Here is a 21393-nt window from a genome sequence, read left to right as displayed (position 1 = left end):
TTAGTGCCACACACATTATCTTACAAAGCAATGCAGAATACAAAAGGCAAAATTTGAGAAATACTGCACATGCATAGGTTTAGAAAGTAAACTATTTTATTAATTTTTTGTGCCATTTAGTTTTGTTAATCGTATACTTAATATTTTCTCAATCGGCGTTTTTTTTTTTTTCTTTGCCAGAATCCAATGTAAGTGTTGAAAATTAAAACCTTGAAAGATAGTGATAGAACAAGTATGCTAAAAATGATCGTTTTCAAGTTATACTTCAATTTAAGAACTTATTAAAGTTAGATGCTTAAATATATATTTTAAAGATTATCTGATAATTCAAAAAAGATATGGCTTTTTGAACTTTTCTCTACTTTTCTTTTTAGAAAAAGACTGCATTACTTTTAAATCTATGATTTTTTCCACCGTAATGAGATACTTAGATAAAAGAAACATGGCAGTTTAACAAATTAAAAGACAACATGTGGAAAAAAATTAATCTAATTTTTCATCCTATTTACCCAGAACAAGGGTCATTTTTTTCCTCTCTCTCTCTTTCAGACAACTTTAAAAAAATAAAATTCATAATATTTAAAAGAAGAAAAATCAAGGGAAAGAATTAATAAAGTCAAACAAGTGCATTAAAAAATTATAAAACAGGAAAATTATATTTCAATCGCACTAAACTTTATTTTAGCTCAAAAACATCAAAAAATTTAAATAAAATTTTTAAAACTCAAGCAGTTGTCTTCCAGAGAACGAAATAGCATTTTCCTAGTATTCGGCACTACTTAAGACATGTGCACAAACCTCATGGTATTGCAATATTAATGATAACTATATCTATGAAATTTTCCTCCTAATAAAACTTCACATATCAACAAGGTCACAGCAGAAAGTAATAGCAGTTTAACAGATTACAAATAAATTTTAAAACATTTTCAAAGGAGAGCACCATTTTTTTTCTTTTTCTTACATTTTTTTTCTTTCTTTTCTTTATTTTTTTCATTCTTTTTTTTTCAATTTTTCAAATTTTTTTCTTTTCTTTATTTTTTTTCTTTTCTTTTTTTTGATTTTTTTTAATTTTTTCTTTTCTTTTTTTTTTCTTTTTCTTTTTTTTTTTTTAATTTTTTTTTTTTTAATATTTTTTTTGATGCTCTCTAACAAGTAGTTACATTCAGAATGGGGAGCTTCAGTACATTAGCAATGCATAATAGTTTAATTTTAGAATGTTTGACATTTCTTAAGTAGACAATGATACCTTTGAAACTTTTTTTCAATGTGTTAAACTATTTTACCTGATGTAATTCTGATATCACAGAAGATTATCATAAAAAAAAGGTTTAAAATTAAAAAAACTAACATTTGAGTTTACTTTTTAAAATCTTTAATAAACAATTAAATTCATACCATCAAATAAACTTCTGATTTAAATAAAGGTTTAAAAAAATTCTTTAGCTCTTTATCAAATGCATGTAAATTTTTTTTGGACATAACGTACAATTTTCCAGTTACTTATGAACAAAATCGTCCATGACTAGTTCTGATCTTCAATCAAAAGTAGTAACAGTACAATCATTTTACATATTAGCAGCAACAGGTATTGGTTAATTTCATTTCATGTTTGCTCCCAAGTTTGAGCTTTACAAATGACTAAACATACCTTAAACAGTGAAACAAGTTCGGTATTTCAATAGAAAAGTAAATTAATATTCAACATAAGAAAGACATTAGTAGAATTTAAGTTCTGTAAAATCGATAATTTTCGAGAAAAGGTTTTGGCTTTAAAACTGGCATTCTTAGGAAAACAGGCGATAATGAGAAATTGATTATCAAGCAAAGATAAAGCTGCGTTATCGTAAATGGGATAAAAATAGTCAATTTAATGTTTGTGGAAAAGTAAAAATGTAATAATATTTTAAAGATTTGGCATTTCGTTGTAAAAAGAAAAGGATTATGCTTTCGTCACCAAAAAAAAAAAAACCTCCAAATATCTAAATGATTACAATCTTTATCAGATTTCCGCTATTTTACACAACAGAAAGAAGTAGTGTATTCAAACGTAATCCTTTGAAATTTTTGTTTAAATTTCTAAAAATAAATCAATGTAAAAGGAATGTTTGTAACTGATTTAATTACTAGATATATATACATACATAACATTCTTTACTAGTTAATAAGCAAGATTTGCTCTAAACACAAATGAAACTCTTTTGATACAGCACAGAGATGACAGTACGAACCCAGAACGTCAACTTGAACTAAAATTTGATGAAAATTTTGAGCTAGTACATTTAAGTGTACTTGTAAACAAGTCTTCGTCGAAAATTGTTTGAATGTGGAGCTTGAACGCTAAGTTTTTCTCCTTTTTTAAAAAAAAATTGTTTACTGTCATTTATTATTTACTTCAGCATTAACGCCATTCACATAGTGCTTTCTGTAACTAGTTAACCCCGAAAAATTTGTGAATAACGCTTTGATTTATTTGCTATTTTTGTTTAATAACTTGATTAGCTTAGATAATTCGCATTGAATGGATGAACACAAGTCTATTGGATTGAAAAGTGCTTTAATGTTTCCTACTTTAAAATTTAAGTTTTTCTTAAAGCATTTCCTTATTTCGAGTACAACCCTGCCGCAAGGGAAAATTTGCGATTGCAATAATGTAAAATACTAGCTATTACAGAAATTCAGATATTTATCAATAAATTATCGCCTTCAAGTTTTCCACTTTTGTGACTAAATTACCAAGTAAATTACAAGCTCCAAGGTATGGTTTATCCAGAAAGAGAAACAATTTTAATTCCTAAGAAAATGAGATTCTTCCAGTGCAGAGCAAAAAAAAAAAAAGGGGGCTTTGGTAACTCAAATAATCTTTGACTTTGATAAGTCAAAAAGGAAACCTTTGAGATCCGACTAAACAGTGAAAATCCCCGGGCATCCAGAGACTGCAGGTGAACACTTGTCCCTGCAGTTTCGCCCTTATTAGGGCTCATCAGTCCGGAATAGCCCCAGGATAGTGCAAAATAAACCAAAAAAAAAAGTTAAACCAACTTGGTTTAACTAACTAAAACATCAATCATCTCCAAATTCTTTTAACATTTGCTCGAAATGAAATTCATTGGATGGAGACGTGACACGACTGCACTTGGGCATTCGGGGGCTTTCGGGGCCGTGCCCTTGGTCCACGGGAGCTTTGAAGGAACTGCCTGCAGACCATAAAGGAGACTTTGAAGGCTGTGTCCTCATCCTTATGGCGATATTTAGGGACTGTATCCCCATCTTATTGGTGAATTTCAGGGGATGAGTGTTTAATTTACTGAGACTTTTAGAACCGTGTCCTCGACGTAATGGAGTTTTAGAGGGCTCGTGCCTCTACCCGATTGGGAATGCATCCTTAAATTTTCTGGGGGTTTCAGAGACTCTGTATAGAGACTGAACTAATCGTCCGTCACATCAACAACACATAATTCAACGTTACACAATAGCAACTCATCATCGGTTAATGTATGCCTCCTACCCATTTCTACGAACAATCGCTTCTTCATCCAGTAATTATTCGTTTATATACATGCATTTGAACAATCATTAGTTCTTCATTCACATGCATTTGTTCTTTCATTTACATGCAATTAAAACAACCCTTTAATAGATCTTTCATTCACATGCAACAGAACAATCATTTGTTTTTTCATCCACATTGCCTGCAATTAGTTATTTAATCATTGACTCATTTTCATTCACATTCAGAAGTCACATTCAAACATTCTTCAGATAAATGTGACAAAGGAATGTGATTGAGTGAATAAATAGCTGATCAAATGCAGTGTAAGTGAAAAATCAAATAAATAATTGTTACGTTGTTGTGGATGAAAGAAGAATCAAACTGTTATGTAAAAAAGCGGTCAGAAACTTTGTACAATGAGATGAGTAAGATTAACGCATCGCATATACTTGTACAAATAAAACAATTAAAAAGAATTTTAAAAACTCTGCAAACAATTGTTTCGAGGTTATAAAAGCAATTCCCTTCATCAGTGCAAGATGAAAAATGGATCAGTAAGCCCAATAACGGACAAGTGAACGAGATCAAGACGAGAATGAGTAAATAAACTGGAAAAGGTCAGAACGGGAAACGATACTTCATGAAAAATTGCCTTGGAGATCTACAAAGGGCTAAGAGTCTTAAAGGAAAGATTTCCAAAAACTAGGGGAATAGTTTGTGCTCGACAAATCATTAACTACGGCAGAATTTTTCTGCTAGTAGTAAGATTCCAAAAAATCTAGATTGTATGAGAAAGAACAACCATGAAGAATAACTTAAATTTTACAAAATTGTATTATCTAAAATGGGACTTTCTTGAGTTTACTACTGTCTCTAATCAAACCAGACATCCTAATTTCAAAGGAAAAACAGTATATTTCTGCAAAAATTTGACATTTCAACAAATAAAAGAATGAATGAATACAATCTATTAGTCCTTAATAGTTTACCGACAATATTAGTACAGTCTAATTTACTGAATGCATTTCGTATAAAACTGAACAATGAGTGCTCTGCATTTTCCATGAATGAGTGCTTAAAATTTTGATGAGATATCCATAGTTTTATTTCTACATTTTGAACTGTGGTACCGTGCTCGTTTATGCTTAATTTTTTGTTGTCTATCACTTTTATTCGTGCGTTATATATACATTTTTTTTACAATTTTTTCTTTCTGGTTGAGAGAGAATTATTTTTACTTGTTATTTTTCACATTTAAATTTCAAACGAATTTCAGCCTGCTAGTGCTTTTCCACTTACTTCATGTAAGATCCAGACATTAATTACGCAAGGTATAAACATGACATAAAACATGCATCGATTCAATATTGAAGCTTAAAAATTTCATATTTCAAGAGTTTGGTCTCTTGGCATTTCATTATGGAAGAGCAGCTAGTTCCCAGTAATAGTTCCCACAAACTATCCAATTCAAGTCCTTTTAAACAATGTAATCCAAGAGTATATAAAGTTGATGTTAAAGCATATTTTTTCTTCTAATATTGCATTTCATTGTTAACATGAATATGCCAAATATGTTACAGCTTCAGTAAGGACATTCCATATATGCTTCAATATCAATTCTTCGATCAAATTTTCAAATACTTGAAATACTGTTGCGCTTAGTATGTGGTGTCCTATTTTCTTTCGAAATAACACTTTGATTGTCTTTCTCCGTAGTTAGTTCCTACTTGAGAGACTTCCAAAAACCTTTCTTTGCGAGCTTTATAATTTAAAAAACTTTAAAGGTTATTCAAGTTCCCTTTTAAAAATCTAGCATATGTGTATCTTTTCCTAGAATATTTTTTTGTAAGATAAAACAAAATCAGTATAGCGATGAGAAGGACCTGCGGTTGTCGTCAGAAGCAGAGCATTTCCAAGGTAATGCTTACTTGCATTTTACCATCTAATGCTTCTTCATTAGCAGGCAAAAACACATCTTCACTACTCAATATCAAAATACTTTCGTTATTCTTATCAGAAAGTGCTGGCATTGAAAGTGTTTCGATTTTGAGTACTTGAAAATGAACATTACTATAATAATGCTCTGAGAATTGCTGGTTCTTGTCATCTCAAAACTGATCATAATCTGACAAAGAAGTTATTCCATGAAAAGTAATACATACTGAAGGAAACTTCGAAAAGAAATTGGTACTCACATTCAAAGTTGGAAATTATGAAGTTAACAAACGGATGAGGTTCTGAATGACGCTCAAATTAGAACAAAAGTCGATTTTTGAAGGAATATAGGAACCCAACACCACATACTAAACGCAGCGTTAGCCACAACAGTTCTTCAAATGCTTGAAGACTTGTTATAAATGGGTACAGAAAAGCAGAAGAAAATGAACTGAAGAGGAAACATATCGGCGAAAGCGATTGGAATAACAGAAATATATGCTGCTATATAAATTGAATCACGTAAAATACACTCCGCATGAGGACGTAGTAACTCCTTCGTAGTTAGTTCCCATTTGAGAGACATCCAAAACCCTTTCTTAGTCAACTTTAAAATTTTCATGTTAAATCCGTTTCCTTTTAAAAATCTCCTAGCGTATGTGTATCTTTTCCTGGAATATTTATTCTTTGTAAGATAATAAAAATCAGTATAGCGATAAGAAAGACCAGCGGTTTTCAGAAGCAGAGCATTTCCAAGGTAATGCTTACTTGCATTTTACCATCTAATGCTTCCTCATTAGCAGGCAAAAACACATCTTCACTACTCAATATCAAAATACTTTCGTTATTCTTGTCAGAAAGTGCTGGCATTGAAAGTGTTTCGATTTTGAGTACTTGAAAATGAACATTACTATAATAATGCTCTGATAATCGCTGGTTCTTGTCATCTCAAAACTGATCATAATCTGACAAAGAAGTTATTCCATGAAAAGTAATACATACTGAAGGAAACTTCGAAAAGAAATTGGTACTCACATTCAAAGTTGGAAATTTTAAAGTTAACAAATGGATGAAGTTCTGAATGAGGCCCAAATAGGAACAAAAGACGATTTTTGAAAGAATTGAAGAACCCAACACCACATACTAAACGCAGTGTTTGCCACAGCAGTTCCTCAAATGCTTGAAGACTATAGATAAACGGGTACAGAAAAGCAGAAGGAAGTTAACTGAAGAGAAAACTTATCGGCGAAAGAGATTAGAACAAGAATATATGCTGCTATATAAATTTAATCACGTAAAATATACTCTGTATAAGGACATAAACTGCATAGCGTGTGATCAAAGGATTAGGAGCCATCACTTTTCTAGAACATGATGCCAAGAGATCAAGTTTGTGAAATAATAAGATTTTAAATAATGAGCTTTGACAAAATTCGCTCAGGTTTTGTGTGCTGTTTTGGACCTTGCTGAAAATCAATGCCTGGGTTCAATGTAAAACTGTAACTGGAAATTCTATCAGTAGGTGGCAAATCATTTGAGACTTTTTGCTGAATAGCGAGAAAAAAAAATGGTCACTCCCGAAAGAAAAATATGGTACATAGTAATAAAAAAAAGTGACCGAAAGCACAGTTCGATATGTGGAAATAAAACAAAAGATATCCGTTCACAATGTAAAGCACTCATTTGTATAAAATGTACAAAACATGAAACGAGTTTTTTTTGCAAAACGCATTCAGTAAATCTGTTGTGATAAAAAGCTTCTTTTCTGCAGGTGCACATGTCATTAATTTGTCAGTTATTTGAATCACTAAATCTTATGACCTAGGTTATATCGCCCTTTCGGACATATCCTGATTTTTTCTTGTCTCTTGCCAAGAAGCGATATAACGAGGGATTACTGTACTGCTGTCCTACTCAATTAAGAAAATGTATGCCACAATTTGTTAGCGATATTTTACAATACTCAAAGCATGACATTTTGAGCAATACAATTTTCTAAACAGTTATAGTTGATTTCTATTTTTTTTAAATCGATCATTTAATGTAAATGATGAGAAATATCGGTTATTACTTTTAAAACAATGTTTCAGTGAATTATATTTAGCTCTTATGCATATCTTATTGCTTCACAAACTGTCGAGCTGCTCCCGATCCTTACTGTTTCTAAATATTTCCTTCCAAAACCTTTTTTGACATGACATTTTTTTCCTTGGTGAAGATGTCCTCAGATTGCAGATCATTTCCAGTGCTGGACACTTAGTTTTTTTTTTTACCCATTCAGTCTGTATTTCTCCTTCACTTGTCCGTTGTCGGACTGTAATCCATTTTTCTTCTTTTTTTTTTGACACTGATAAAGGAGTTTACTTTTTTAACCTTGCAACAGCTGTTTGCAGCGTTTGTTCTAGCTGTTTTTATTTGTACATTTATCTACACGTTGTCAGAATTTTACTCATTTCAATGCATAAAGCTTGCCTTTTAAGGTAACAGTGTGATAGTTCATTAATTCACTTTCAACACAACAATCATTTATTTGATCATTCACTCACAGTTCATTTGATTAACTATTTATTTACTCTATCACATTCAGTTGCAACATTTGAAAATATCATGACAATTTTCAAAAATCTGATATTTTGATCTACATCCGATATTTTCAAACTTAAGTTATTAAATAATAAATACTTCCTCAAACAATGTTGTTAGTATACTTATGCTTTTATAATACATCAACTTTAAATTTAATGTTTCTTCATTATTTATATTCATAAATATACAATTTATAAAAAAAATTACATACTAAGAATGGCATTTAAAAATAAATGATATTTACAACCATTTGTAAAATGTAATAGTTAAATCTATTAGATATAAATTTAACATAATTCATACATTTCTATTAATTTTAATTGAATTACTGAAGCATAATATGTTTTACTCATTTGTTCTTTGGTTAACTACTTTTACCAATTTTATGTATTTCAGAAATAAAAATATGCATTGGTCAGTACACATTCATAAGATTTTCCTTTTTTTTGTGACCAACTTTTAACTCCCATTAAAACATTTTTAATTAAAATAGTTTCATTACTAATAATTTTATGAATATAAAATAGAAGGAATATTATAATATTAACATTATATAAATGATACATCAATCTGCTTTTTAAATATAGCATATTACTTTTGGTTATTTATAATATTGAAAGAATATTAATGATTCATACATATAATTTATCTATTGCAAATTTTGTACTTCAAAAAATAACTATCAAAACTATCATATTTTCAAAATAAATATCGGATATATATCAGAATATATATCGGCAAACACTGTACTTGTCACACTCATTTGACAAATGATTGACTATGACTAATGAATGTGAATGAAAATGAGTTAATGAATAAATAACTGTATGGAGGTTTTCTGAATGAAAGAACAAATAAATGATTGTTCTGTTGCATGTGAATGAAAGATCGATTAAGTGATTGTTCGAATTGCATGTAAATGAAAGAACAAATGCATGTGAATGAAGAACTAATGATTGTTCAAATGCATGTATATAAACGAATAATTACTGGATGAAGAAGCGATTGTTCGTAGAAATGGGTAGGAGGCATACATTAACCGATGATGAGTTGCTATTGTGTAACGTTGAATTATGTGTTGTTGATGTGACGGACGATTAGTTCAGTCTCTATACAGAGTCTCTGAAACCCCCAGAAAATTTAAGGACGCATTCCCAATCGGGTAGAGGCACGAGTCCTCTAAAACTCCATTACGTTGAGGACACGGTTCTAAAAGTCTCAGTAAATTAAACACTCATCCCCTGAAATTCACCAATAAGATGGGGATACAGGCCCTAAACATCGCCATAAGGATGAGGACACAGCCTTCAAAGTCTCCTTTATGGTCTGCAGGCAGTTCCTTCAAAGCTCCCGTGGACCAAGGGCACGGCCCCGAAAGCCCCCGAATGCGCAAGTGCAGTCGCGTCACGTCTCCATCCAATGAATTTCATTTCGAGCAAATGCCGAAAGAATTCGGAGTTGATCAATACCCCCCATCCCCTCAACGATCGGAAGATGGACTACGAGGGCGGCGCACCCTTCGGATATTCCGCACGTCTTCACGACGGCGAGTACGGCGGCTGGGGGGCTGGAGCCGGGGACGGCGGCCCAGGGAGTTGGCAGGCGCCTGGTACAATTGCACCTGCCTGCGTACTCGGCGCCCGAGCCTACCCCCGGTGGAGGGGGTGGGTTCGGACACCTCATCCGCGGCGGCGACTGTGGTTCCATGCGTCCCTGAGTCGTCGCTCGACTCGCCCCTCGCCTCCTCCTCCTCCTGCCGCTCATCCTGCACGGAGCTTGGCTCCTCGGAACAGGTGGGCGTGGCAGGGGGTGCGTCCCCTTGCGAGCCTCCCTCCGGTCTTGAGGAACTAAGCCTAGTACGCTTACGAGACTTACCTGCACCACGAGACCTAGTACGCTTACCTGCTACCCTCCTGGAAGAAGGTCCGGCCCGGGCCTCGGGCACGTCCGGGAGGGCTGAAGGTGCGGCAAGGGGGGCTGGTGCAGGTGGGGCGACGATGGGCAGGTCCGGGACAGCTGCGTCCACCTGGACGGCTGCGGCCATTGGGGCGTCGTCCGGGGCATCATCGTCGTCGGACGAAGAATCCTCTTCTGGTCCGGGGGCGGCGACGGGGCCCTGGGAGCGTCTTACCTCGGCCAAAGCCAACATTGCGATCTCCAGGGCGCGATTTGCGACGTTCACCGCGCCGGAGACATCGAGGTTAACTGGAGGGAGTGGCGGGACGTCTTCTCCCCAAGGAGCTCCTGCCAAAGAGAAAGAAAACACAAGTTTGAGTTTGCATTAAAAATTGAGCTTACTGTCTATCAATCAAGTTTGAAATTTACGTTCTCAAGAACATATATTCACACGTAATTTAATCGTAGCACCATCAAAAAACTAAATTTTCATGCTAAATGTCAGACATGAGAAGCAATTTTTTCCGATGATACATATCAAATACGAGATTTTTCTTTGAATCTAAAATTGAAACTTACTGCGATGATAGAGATCCAGGTAGATTCGATTCACGTTTCGCTGGACCCTGGTGGAGAAAATTGTGTGGTCAGCAGAACGTATCCTAAGAGCATGAATCCTTCCCATCAGATTTATGTTCTCTGTCGAAAGAAACAGATGCTTTCAGATAGGTCAAGGATATCATTTTACATCTTGCAACACACCAAATCTCATTCAACTTTTTTATCCTGTTTTTCCATAAAAGTAAAAAATAAGATGAAGACTACACAAAGATGGCACTTTTTTGAAAAGCCCGTATATACTACACAAAGATGGCACTTTTTTGAAAAGCCCGTATTATTTTTTATTCTTCGCAATTTTATCCCGTCTGCCAATAGTTTTATTTGGTCGCAAAACCAAATTTTATCAACATTTTTAACATTTTCATTCAACTTTACGAATGGAGTTTTGAGTAGGATGTGTTTTTTTTTTGTAAGTGTCAAGATTTAAAACTAAAAGGTCCTTTTCTTCGTAAAGTTTGTACCGCCGATTAATATATAGGTGGGAGCATATATACAGAAAAATTAAATGAAAATATGTTGCAAACATATCTTTCAATTGATTTTTTGGTGCATAAGGATATTAAATTGTATCACAGCCTACATCGAAGTGTTTAGTGTAGGATGCTGATTATTCCAAAATATTTAAACAAACAATGCTTTGGAATGCATGGCTCGACAATTATATTGCCCGACATGCCCGGGGCGCATACATTTTCCAATCAGGCATAAATATTTTATCCTTACGTGCCCGGCTGTGCATGTAATTATCTTTTTTTATGCTTTATATTGAAATAATTTTTGATTCAGGTACAAAGCTGTTGTATTAGTTTTTTGCCTGACTATAATGCTATATGACAAGTTCCATTTTTTTTGTTATTATGCAATAAAAAAACTGAGCATGAAAAAAAAATGGGCATGCATTCTTTAGACAAACATGCCCGGCAGGCAGGGTTGGGTTTTGGACTCCAATAATCTGGTTTAGGACAGTACAGGTGGTTTTTAGCGGCCAAAACTTTCTAAAACTGTCCCGAACTATTAAACTGGCCAAAAGTAGGCTAAAGCTACGGGGGGGGGGGTTAATTAATTCGTATTTACTTCAATATTCGTAATGCATAAATATAGATATTAATGAGGTTTAATTAATGAGCAATATTTGTTAATATTTCTCCCCAAAATGTTCATTTAAAAATATCTTCAAACAAATTGCCAATAACTCTACTACATAAAAACTTCTTTATCAACAGTTGGTAGAGTTATGGAAGGAAAGTCACAACCCTACCAAGACAACTAATTTCAGTTCCATTTTTAACTCAAAGTAATGTTATTAAATATGCAATATTTAGGTGCAAAAAAAAAAAAAAAAAAGCTTAATTTTTTAACGGTTTTTGGAAATAAGTTTTATTGCTGTATTACCGTAGTGTCCAAAACCTTGCCAACCCTGCCAGCAGGGAACGTAAAATTTCGAATACTTACTAGCGCTGTTGGAATGCACTCCTTAATTTTGATCTTTTTTGAGTCGAAAATTTTTCCCGGGTGGAAGCAAGTGCCTTTGAAACAAACCGAAGAAAACTTTTTTTCCTTAAACTTTCTCCGTTTTCATTCCCATTTCATGAAAGTTTTTAAAAAATATCCGCACGAAGTACATGAACGACAAATGAGATTGTTCTTACCCCGCTCCTGCTCCCGCAGTCTTTCCTTCATATCCTCGATCGTCTGGCCGTCGGCTCGCCGCTGCGCGAGCAGTTCTCGGATGAACTGTTCGTGAAGCATGACGGTGAAGCGCACATCTTCGCCGCTCCTAAAGATCTGCTGCTGCTCAGACACCTTCCGAATCACATCATCGAGGTCGCTCCTCATCTTGCCAATGAAGAGGAGCGTGTCGATGTAGTCGGGCTTGTCCTCTGGCCGGGATAGATGTTTTGAAGCTGGAAATCAGCAATAATTAGTCAAGAAATATACGAATTTTTCATACATCCTACTTCAAAGAAATAAAAAAAAGATTTTTTCTCTAAACTCCCCTCATCTAAAGATTAAAAACAGCAGGATTTTATTAATTTTGCTTATAATTTCAATGTAAATAAAAATATTTTTTTTTTCCTTTAAAGGAAATTTAAAAATAGTAGAAATTAAAAAAAATCAATTCTTGTTCGGAATGCGGACAGATAACAATCATTTACGTTTTTCTAAGAGAGTTCGATTACACTGCGAAACAAAAAAAAAAAAAAAAACCTTCAAAATATTCTGAGCATAACTCAACTTGCTGTTTCTTATCTAAAATGCACCCCAAATTCCGAAGATGATCACCATTTTTCCTCATCACGTCCCACATTTTGGAAACGGTGCCCCCCCCCCCTTCTTTCACTTTTCGACCACTTTATACCCATTATTTTTATACGGACGGTCATAAATATTCTTCTGAGGGTCTAGAAAGGCAAAACGTTTAAAAGCATGAACATTTGGAACAAGTTTGGAGAATCAGAGCGTTAATATCCCCTAGGGGGTAATATTTTTAAAAACATCGAAACAAAATTTTTTTGGGGGGATTTTTTTTCTTTTGCATTTTTTGTTATTTTTCGGCATAAAACCAGACTAGAGGACTCGCTACTATGAGCCTCATGTTTTAGATCTTCAGTAAAGAACCTTTCCGTAATATTAAATCTGCATTCAAAGATATAATTCTATTAAAAAAAAAAAATTTTGTATGCTTATAACATGTCATTAATGTGTATTTATATTTCTGGGGATGCAAACCCTGATTTTTTTCACTATAACAAGAGCAGATTACCTAAGAAAATTCCTGAACATCATAGGACCTCTGTGCCAAATTTGGTAAAAGATCCGACGTGAATGTTGGATTTGTGTAACGAACATGCACATACCTAATTATCTTTTTATATGAAAAGCACTAACTCCAAATGTGTATGTTTCACAGTGTTTCGATTAGTACAAGCTAGGTGGAAAAAAGTCATGTTCAAAATTCTAAACTTTGGTGTTGGGATAATGCAAACAATAAACCAAACCAAAACATTAAACTTAGTTATTTGTTTATGTCTAACTTCCTTCCGTCATGTGAGCAATAAGGTTCAAAGGTAAGTATCCGTTTGTATTAGAATAAACCAGTTGAGTTCCAGACATCATTTCATCACACAAAATTAAAGTTCTTAATTTCATATGATTTTATTGTTCAAGATGGATATTATTTACACTAGGGATTTTTTTTTTTTGTAATTTAATTAATCTGTTTGATAGTTAAACTTTTTTTTTTTTGACCATCGATTGAAAGTTTTGAAACGGGCATGTCTTGTACCCATTTGTACCCGGGCTATTTTTTTTGGAAATGGTAGCTGCAGCTTTCCCATTATTAATACGACGTCTTACAGTCAGCACACTCGAGCACAATGTATTCTTTTTACCCAAAGCTTTGGGTGCTTCAATCTGGACCATCTCCCGAAACAGGTTGTGGGGGTATGAAATTGGTGACGTAGCTCCGGAAGCACTCGCGGAGCACTTTAAGACGATTTCAATAGGAAATGGCATTGCTTCGCTCCTATTTTTGGACGTAAAAGCATAATTCGGAAAAAAAAAAAAAAATTAAGTCTTCGTGTCTTAATTTACCTTCTTTGATACTAGTGTCTCACCCATATTTTACGAGAATTATTTTGAATTCGAATAAAATGGAAGAACGAAACTTGATCATGAGTGATGTCAAACGATAATTATTATGAAACTAAACCAAGTTTGAATACAACTTAAAATAATTTTATTTGAAGAAAATGGTAATCTATGAGAGTCATTAAATTCGTAAACTGCTACAAAATATCTTTTCCTGATTTGGAAGAGAAATTACTGTTATTCATTTACTTTAAAGTTTACCTTCAAAAAATTGTAGAAGAGAGAAAGAATCATTATTAATATTAATAATATAATAAATTAATATTAATTCTGAGAAGTAAAAAACGAATTTTTCAATGAATAATGATTGAATTTAATAATATATAGTAACTATATTAGTTCAAAATAGTTATATATTTACATTTATAAAATATATACAACTACATAGAGGGAAAAAATACAAATACTCAGAAACTGATTACCACATGGTAATACTTCATTTATACGTCTTTTATGAAAGAAATTAAATACCTCATGAAGCATTTTTAAAGCAATTACTGTTATTACAAGCAGATATTTCCCAAGTACTGTTAATCGTGTATAATGGAAAGATTTTGTAACTACTATGTTGATTCAAAATGCAAATAGCTGTGTACATAAATGACTACAATAAATACATATATTAAAATATTATTTTTGCAGAATATTAAAATAACTATAGAGGAAAATGTACGGAATATCAGAAGCTGGTTGGTACATAACGTTTCTTTAATAACCCCCCAAAAAAATTATCCTATGAAATATTTTTAAGATCAAACCTTTACTTTAAACTGATATTTCCAAGAACTATTGGCTGTGACTTTTCAAATGGGTACCACTAATGAACATTCAAAGTATGATCAACTATGTAATTACTGATGTTTATGATTCAAATAAATGAAATAAGCTATAATAAATACATATACTGCAAAAAAATTGCATTTGTAGAATATATGCGCAACTAGCTAGCAACTATGCTCTAGATGGAAAAATATGCGTTATACGAAACTGACACAACAGGTTGGCACATAACGTTTTATTAATAACCCCACAAAGGAATATTATTCAATTGAAACATTTTTTAAAACAACTACCTTTACTTTAAACAGATATTTCCAAGAACTATTGTTGTGACTTTTTAACTGGTTATCAATGATAAAAATTCAAATTATAATCAGCTACGTAATTACTGATGATTATGGAACAAATAAATGAAATAAACTATAATGAATACATATACTGAAATGTTTGCATTTGTAGAATATATGTACAACTCTAGATGATAAAAATATGTATTCTCCGAAAATGACACCACATAACGATTCGTTGAAGTTCATCATCCAATGATTTTTTGTTCGTTCGTTTGTTTTTTAACAGTTTAAGATGTTGCTAGAAATTAATCCATGAAATATTTAAATTTGCAAAATAGATAAAACAACTAACAATGGAAAAATATTGATTCTTTGACATTTAAACCACTCATTGTTCCAATATTTAACTGCTGTATTAAGAGATTTATTATCCTATGAAACATTTTTGAGAACTCATACTATATTTCAAAGAGATATTCAAACAGCACACTCCGAATTGAAATGAAAAGATGCACAAGTCATCAAATATATGCATATTTTTTATTAATCTCCAATTAATTTACATTCTTAAATAATTTCATTCAATAAACATCATTGATTATGAAATAACAAAAAAGTGCATAACATTTCGAATTCAAAGGTAATTTTTAAAAAACCACTTTGAAATCCATAACTATTCAGGGGCGGACAGGATTCCCCAAGATAGAACCAACCTTGACTCCCAAAGGTTTCAAAAAAAAAAAGAAAAAAAAAAAAAACCCCTCGAAAGTCCGCAGGTTTAAGGGGGGGGGGGGGGAACACCCCTAAAGCGCACAGGATTGCCTTTCGTTATTCGGATTGTCCGTAAAAAATTAAGTAAAATAAAATAAATAAACCGAAGGTACACAGGTTCAAGGGATGAAAGAAAAACTGAGCTTAGGTTTGAGGAAACAAGGAAAAAAAAAAAAGAGGCTCAGGATTGAAGGGGTGCAAAAAAATAAAAAAAAAAGAATGAATGAAAAAAAAAAAAACGAAGTCACACAAATTTGAGGGTGCAAGAAAGAAAATAATAATAACCAAGGTACACTGAGGGCGCATCGGCCGGCGGGCCCGTCCGCCCCTATCACTGTCTGACCCCTTTTTTTCCAATTATACCAAAACCTATGTTGCAGCTGCTCTTAATTTTCGTCATTAGTTATTTTATTTTTGCTTCTGTGTTTTAAATTCATTATAAACTACACCCCCCCCCCTCACCGAACGAAAAAGGGAAAACAATATAGGAAGAAATACTAAGAATTAAAGAATTTATTTCAAAACACTAGGATAGTTTTTGAAAAATAATTTAAATGAAGTATAAAAAATTCTCCTGGTTCTTGGAAATGTCATGCCCAGGGCACGGGCAAGGGGAGCCCGTGCGATAAACAGTGCGAGCAGAAAAATTAAAATTGAAGATGCAAACCAGTATTGAGCTATGGAAATACGCAAGTCAGTGCTTCCAGGATGACGTCAGACACGGCCGTTTCCCCCCTCCTTTAGCCACTAAGCGGCGAAACTGAAAGATCAAAGACACGGTCCCACCCTCCTTTTCCTTCACCCTGAGGTGGGGTGCTAATCGATTGCTTAGTCTGGCGCCGAGTGCGTGGTCGGCCGGTCCACAAGGGAAGAAAAAGAAGGCTTTCATCATATAACAGTCGACAGTTTTTTTTTTTTTTAAAGAAGGCAAGGGTCTTCCTAAGATTTTTACGAAGATTTGAAATCCGTTTACAAAAATGAGTGAACCAATTTTAGATTTTCCAGTGTCGCAAAGTGGTTTGATTTCACATCTTCTAGGCGACAGATTTTTTTCACTAGTTTTTTTAAGGAAGAAAAAAAAAAAATTTCTTTCTTTTTTTTTTTTTTTTTTTTTTGGTACTATTCAATTGAAAGATTTAATGCGGCCCAAACCGAGGCGGCCCACCGGGCATTTGCCCGGCTGCCCGCCGGCCCCATCCGCCACTGCACATCCGGCCCGCAAAGCTGATCCGTGTGTCCCGTCGTTTTAAAACGTTACAACTCGAAGAGTGCGATTAATGACAATGTTATAAATCAGGAGTCAAATATTTAGAAATAGGTTTCTGAAAAACAGGTTGCATTCAACAAAATAAGCATCGAGTAATGATAACAACAATTATTGATTTGCAATTTTTTCCTTTTCCGTATTTTCCCATTTCATTAAAAAAAAAAAAGTATAATATTTTCAAATTTTATATGTGCTCTACCCCGCGAGAACGATTTTACTTGTATATGCGGCTCTCGGGAAGAAAATGTTGGGGACCTCTTATAAACAAATTATATTACATAACACTTTTTATGCAGATAGCTCAGTTTCACCATTTTAATAACTTAATCATATACAGAAAACTCACTACAAAAAGTAACTTCAACAAATTATAGCTTTTTATCTATACGTTTTTGGAAGAAAAGTTTGGACAAAATTTATAGGTAACCAGCTGCGTCGCCCGGCTTTGCACGGTCCACCTTGAAAATAAAAGTTATGACAAGTGACGCGAGTTCAACACTCAGGCTTGAACCAAAAAAAAAAAAAAAAAGTCAGTGACATTTTGCGGCAGATTGCAGAAAAACCCCGAAAAGTAAACATTTTAAATCCCCTGATTACAGGAAAAGCCTTAAAACAAGAACAAGAATTTTATCTGTTCATATTCGAAAAAAAAAGAAAAAATGGCAACAGATCTTACATCTCAATCATTTTCTTCACCAGTATACATTTTAACAGTGTTGCCAGATTGGGGGAAATTTCCCCATTTTGGGGAAATCTGGTGCTCTCTGGGGAAATTTTGGAGAAATGGGTTCTGAGGGGAATTCGTTGGGGGAAAATTTTTTCCTTGGGGAAAACCTCGGGAAAAAAGATTTTTTTTCGTATTTAAATTCGCGTCGTAAAAAAGAAGTAGTGGGAACATTGTTTGAGAAGCAGAGTAGTAAATGTGAGTAGAAAAAAATATTTGGTTATTTCTTATCTCTTGGTCAGGCGCTTGTATTTATGACTAGTGGCACTCGCACGGCTTTGCCCATAAGAAAAAGAACAAAATCAAATTTTCAAAAAATTGTTTAAAGGTGCACACCCCCATGCTACAAACTAATTCTTTGCCAAATTTCATGAAAATCAGCCGAACGGTCTTGGCGCTATATGCGCGTTAGAGATCCTGACAGACAGAAAGATATCCAGACAGAGAGACTTTCAGCTTTATTATCAGTAAAGATAAAGAAAAAAAAAAAAAAAAAGCGAAAATGTGAAGGAAAAAAAGTTGGGGAAATTTATGAGGAAATTTGGCTAATTGGGGGGAAAAAAATTTTTCAAGAGACAAAAATATTAGAAGTCGATTCATTTTATGAAAATATTAGTGGAAAAATAATTCTTGCATTTGGGGAATTTTGGTAGAAAACATCGCTTTTTGGGGAAAAGTTGGAAGGGAATTGGGGAAATCTGGATTTGACCATCTGGCAACACTGCATTTTAATAAAAGAGTTGTTGCGGAAAGTTGAGATGAAGCACTGAATAATAATTTGAATGGAGGTAAGCCTTCGAAAAATAGGGATTTTATGTCGAAATCCAAGCTTCATAATTAATAGTTTAATATTAATTATGCTAATGCCTCCGCTAATTATTATCGAAGGATTATGTTAAATATCCAAACATGAAGACGGGAAGATTACGAATCCATCGATACCTGGTTCGATGGTCAGTTCACTGTCGTTTGGGAGAAAAAGCTTGGACATACTTAGATAACGCTCAGTTTTTAATTATATAAGAGATAATTTAATGACAGACATTTAGTTGAAATGGAGCAACAATATAATGACGTTCACTTTAAGTTTTACTACCATTGTACAATTTTTGTCAGCAAAGTTTATAGTTCCTTTGTGTCACCGATAGTAGTCTGCAAAATAATGTCAATGTTTGGCTAACTACACTGGTGTGCAAAAATTAAGGACGAAGTCGAAAAATTAGCATATCAGCTGAACGAAGAGGCAGAGCGGACAGAAAGACCAATCAGCATGGGCGGAATTATGGGGGGGGGGGCAGAGGGGGTCAATGCCCCCCCCCCAGTTTTGGGAGGACTTTATGTAGTAACAACACATCTTCCAAAAGTAAAAAAAAATATATATATATATATATATATTTTCCTTTTTGAATAGTTCAGAAAGGCATGGGTGGATTTATAGGGGGGCATAGGGGCAATGCCCCCCCAGTTTTGGGAGGACTTTATACAGTAACAACACATCTTCCAAAATTTTAAAACAAAAAAATCATGACTTTTTCTTTTTTGAATAGTTCAATGAAAATTTCATTTTCATGAAGAGAAAAGCAAATGTCCTTTTCTTATGGGAGAAAAGAAAAGGAAAAAAAAAAACAAACATTAAATACAAATAGTACAGCTGTCACTGGGGTGCTGAAAATGCGTCTAAATTCATTATTTTAGACTGAAAAACATTTGGGCAAGTATATGGATGAAAATATAGGCTAAACGAGCTATACATTAAGCTGCCACATTTATAATAATTGACGATTATTTTAACAAATTAGAACCTAAAGCAAAGGGGAAAAGCTTCCCCCTCCCCCATTCGCGCTACTCGTTATGATTTGTGTCCACATTCCAAGTATTATTTGTGCATAATATTTATGTTCTTAGTATATTAATTGGCCTTTTGAGAAATTCTAAAAAACGTAAGTTTTTTCCTTTCTCTCTCTCTCTTTTAAGAGAGAGAGAGAGAGAGAATAAATACTATCGCAAACTGAATAAATTTCAGTTATCTGAGTGTTCTGATTCAATAAATCTTTTTACTTATAGGGAAAGTACAATTTTACTTACTTTATAAATACTGCTTAAAAAGTAAGGTAAGTCATAATCATCTAAGTCTAAGTGAGTCAGTCCTTATCATTATTGAAATCTAAATAATTGAGTCATCAAAAGTTTTGGAAAAATTTACTGAAATTTAATAAAAGTCTATAAAAACCTAACAAAGATTGGTAAAATCGTAAAAATTCTTTAACCGTAAAAACTGACGAATTTTCGTAAAAATTACAAAAAATCAAGCAAAAATTAACAGGTAAGAGTGAATTACAAACAGGGTCAAATTTGCCTATAAGATAAACAAGCTGTTGCTTAGGGCCCTTGCTTTGAAATGGGTCCCTAACTCCCAAAAAAAATTCACGATTCCTTAAAAAATGGAAATTGCTTGAAAAAACTAATTTCATTTTTAAGTGCTTCAAAACCTTGAATTTTTCGAAACGCGTGGCTACAAACCTTAAATTTTAAAATTTCTAACAAATGGTAGAGGGGGAGGAATGCCAACATATGTCAAATTCAGCTCGTTGCCACATTCTGTATTAAAAATGTAAAAATCATGGTTCTCACGTTTGTAACATATTATTTGAAATAAATTTTTGTGACTCACATGTTTCATATCTTGCTATTTATTCAATCCCGAATGCAGTATTTTGGAAATTCTTTTGTATTGATTGCTTGTATCTTACTTCTTCTGCATATTGTCTATGTGTTTAGCACGGAAAAAAAATACACACTGCTTCGTTTTCTGCCCCACTTGCAACTGAAGAAAAGTTGTTAGTTATAGTTTATGAAAGTTAGAACAGGACTGCAAAAATTTACAATCAAGTACTAAAATACCAGAGACTGGAAAGTACAAATGAAGTGCGTTAAATAATTTTATTTATTCTAGAGTCCTTGAAAATAATTAAATAAGTCTTTGAAAATCCTAAGCAAAGTAGGCTCCAATTACTTCTACTGCATATTGTTAATCTGTTTAGCCAGGAAAAAAAAATTTATCACTACCTCTATTCCTTTTCGTTTTCTGCACTACTTATAGTTAAAAAAAGATTGTTGTGATGAGAAATCTAGTTTATTTTTTCTTTCAAACTTAAAATGGCTGTTTCTTACAAAGTTTGAACAATACTGTACAACTGTATAATCTAGTTATCAATTTCTGTGTCTATCCAATCAACCTTTATAAGGCTTCAAAATGCAGGATTTTATATCCATTTTACAAAATTTTCTCCGGGGGAGAAACTCCCGGCCCCCTAAAATTGGAGATATTCTATTTCCCACTTAAAAGGGAGCCTTGCGTCACTCTCTTGATACCAGCTCC

The 21393-nt window shown here is 33.5% G+C and overlaps 1 protein-coding gene across 1 annotated transcript in view; it reads right to left on the bottom strand.

The window, feature by feature from the left end:
* The window catches only part of LOC129228419 (nucleoside diphosphate kinase 6-like), a 6103-nt gene extending 5300 nt beyond the window's left edge, over positions 1-803 (bottom strand). Inside the window, exon 1 of the mRNA XM_054863098.1 lies at positions 799-803. Coding sequence (XP_054719073.1) covers positions 799-803 — 5 coding nt within the window. The remainder of the gene's footprint in view (positions 1-798) is intronic.
* Between the last annotated feature and the right edge of the window lie 20590 nt (positions 804-21393).

The sequence above is a fragment of the Uloborus diversus genome, chromosome 8 (assembly GCF_026930045.1).
Source record: "Uloborus diversus isolate 005 chromosome 8, Udiv.v.3.1, whole genome shotgun sequence".
Taxonomy (NCBI): domain Eukaryota; kingdom Metazoa; phylum Arthropoda; class Arachnida; order Araneae; family Uloboridae; genus Uloborus; species Uloborus diversus.
The sequence above is the reverse complement of the archived record's forward strand: the minus strand, read 5'-3'. Positions and strand labels throughout refer to the sequence as shown.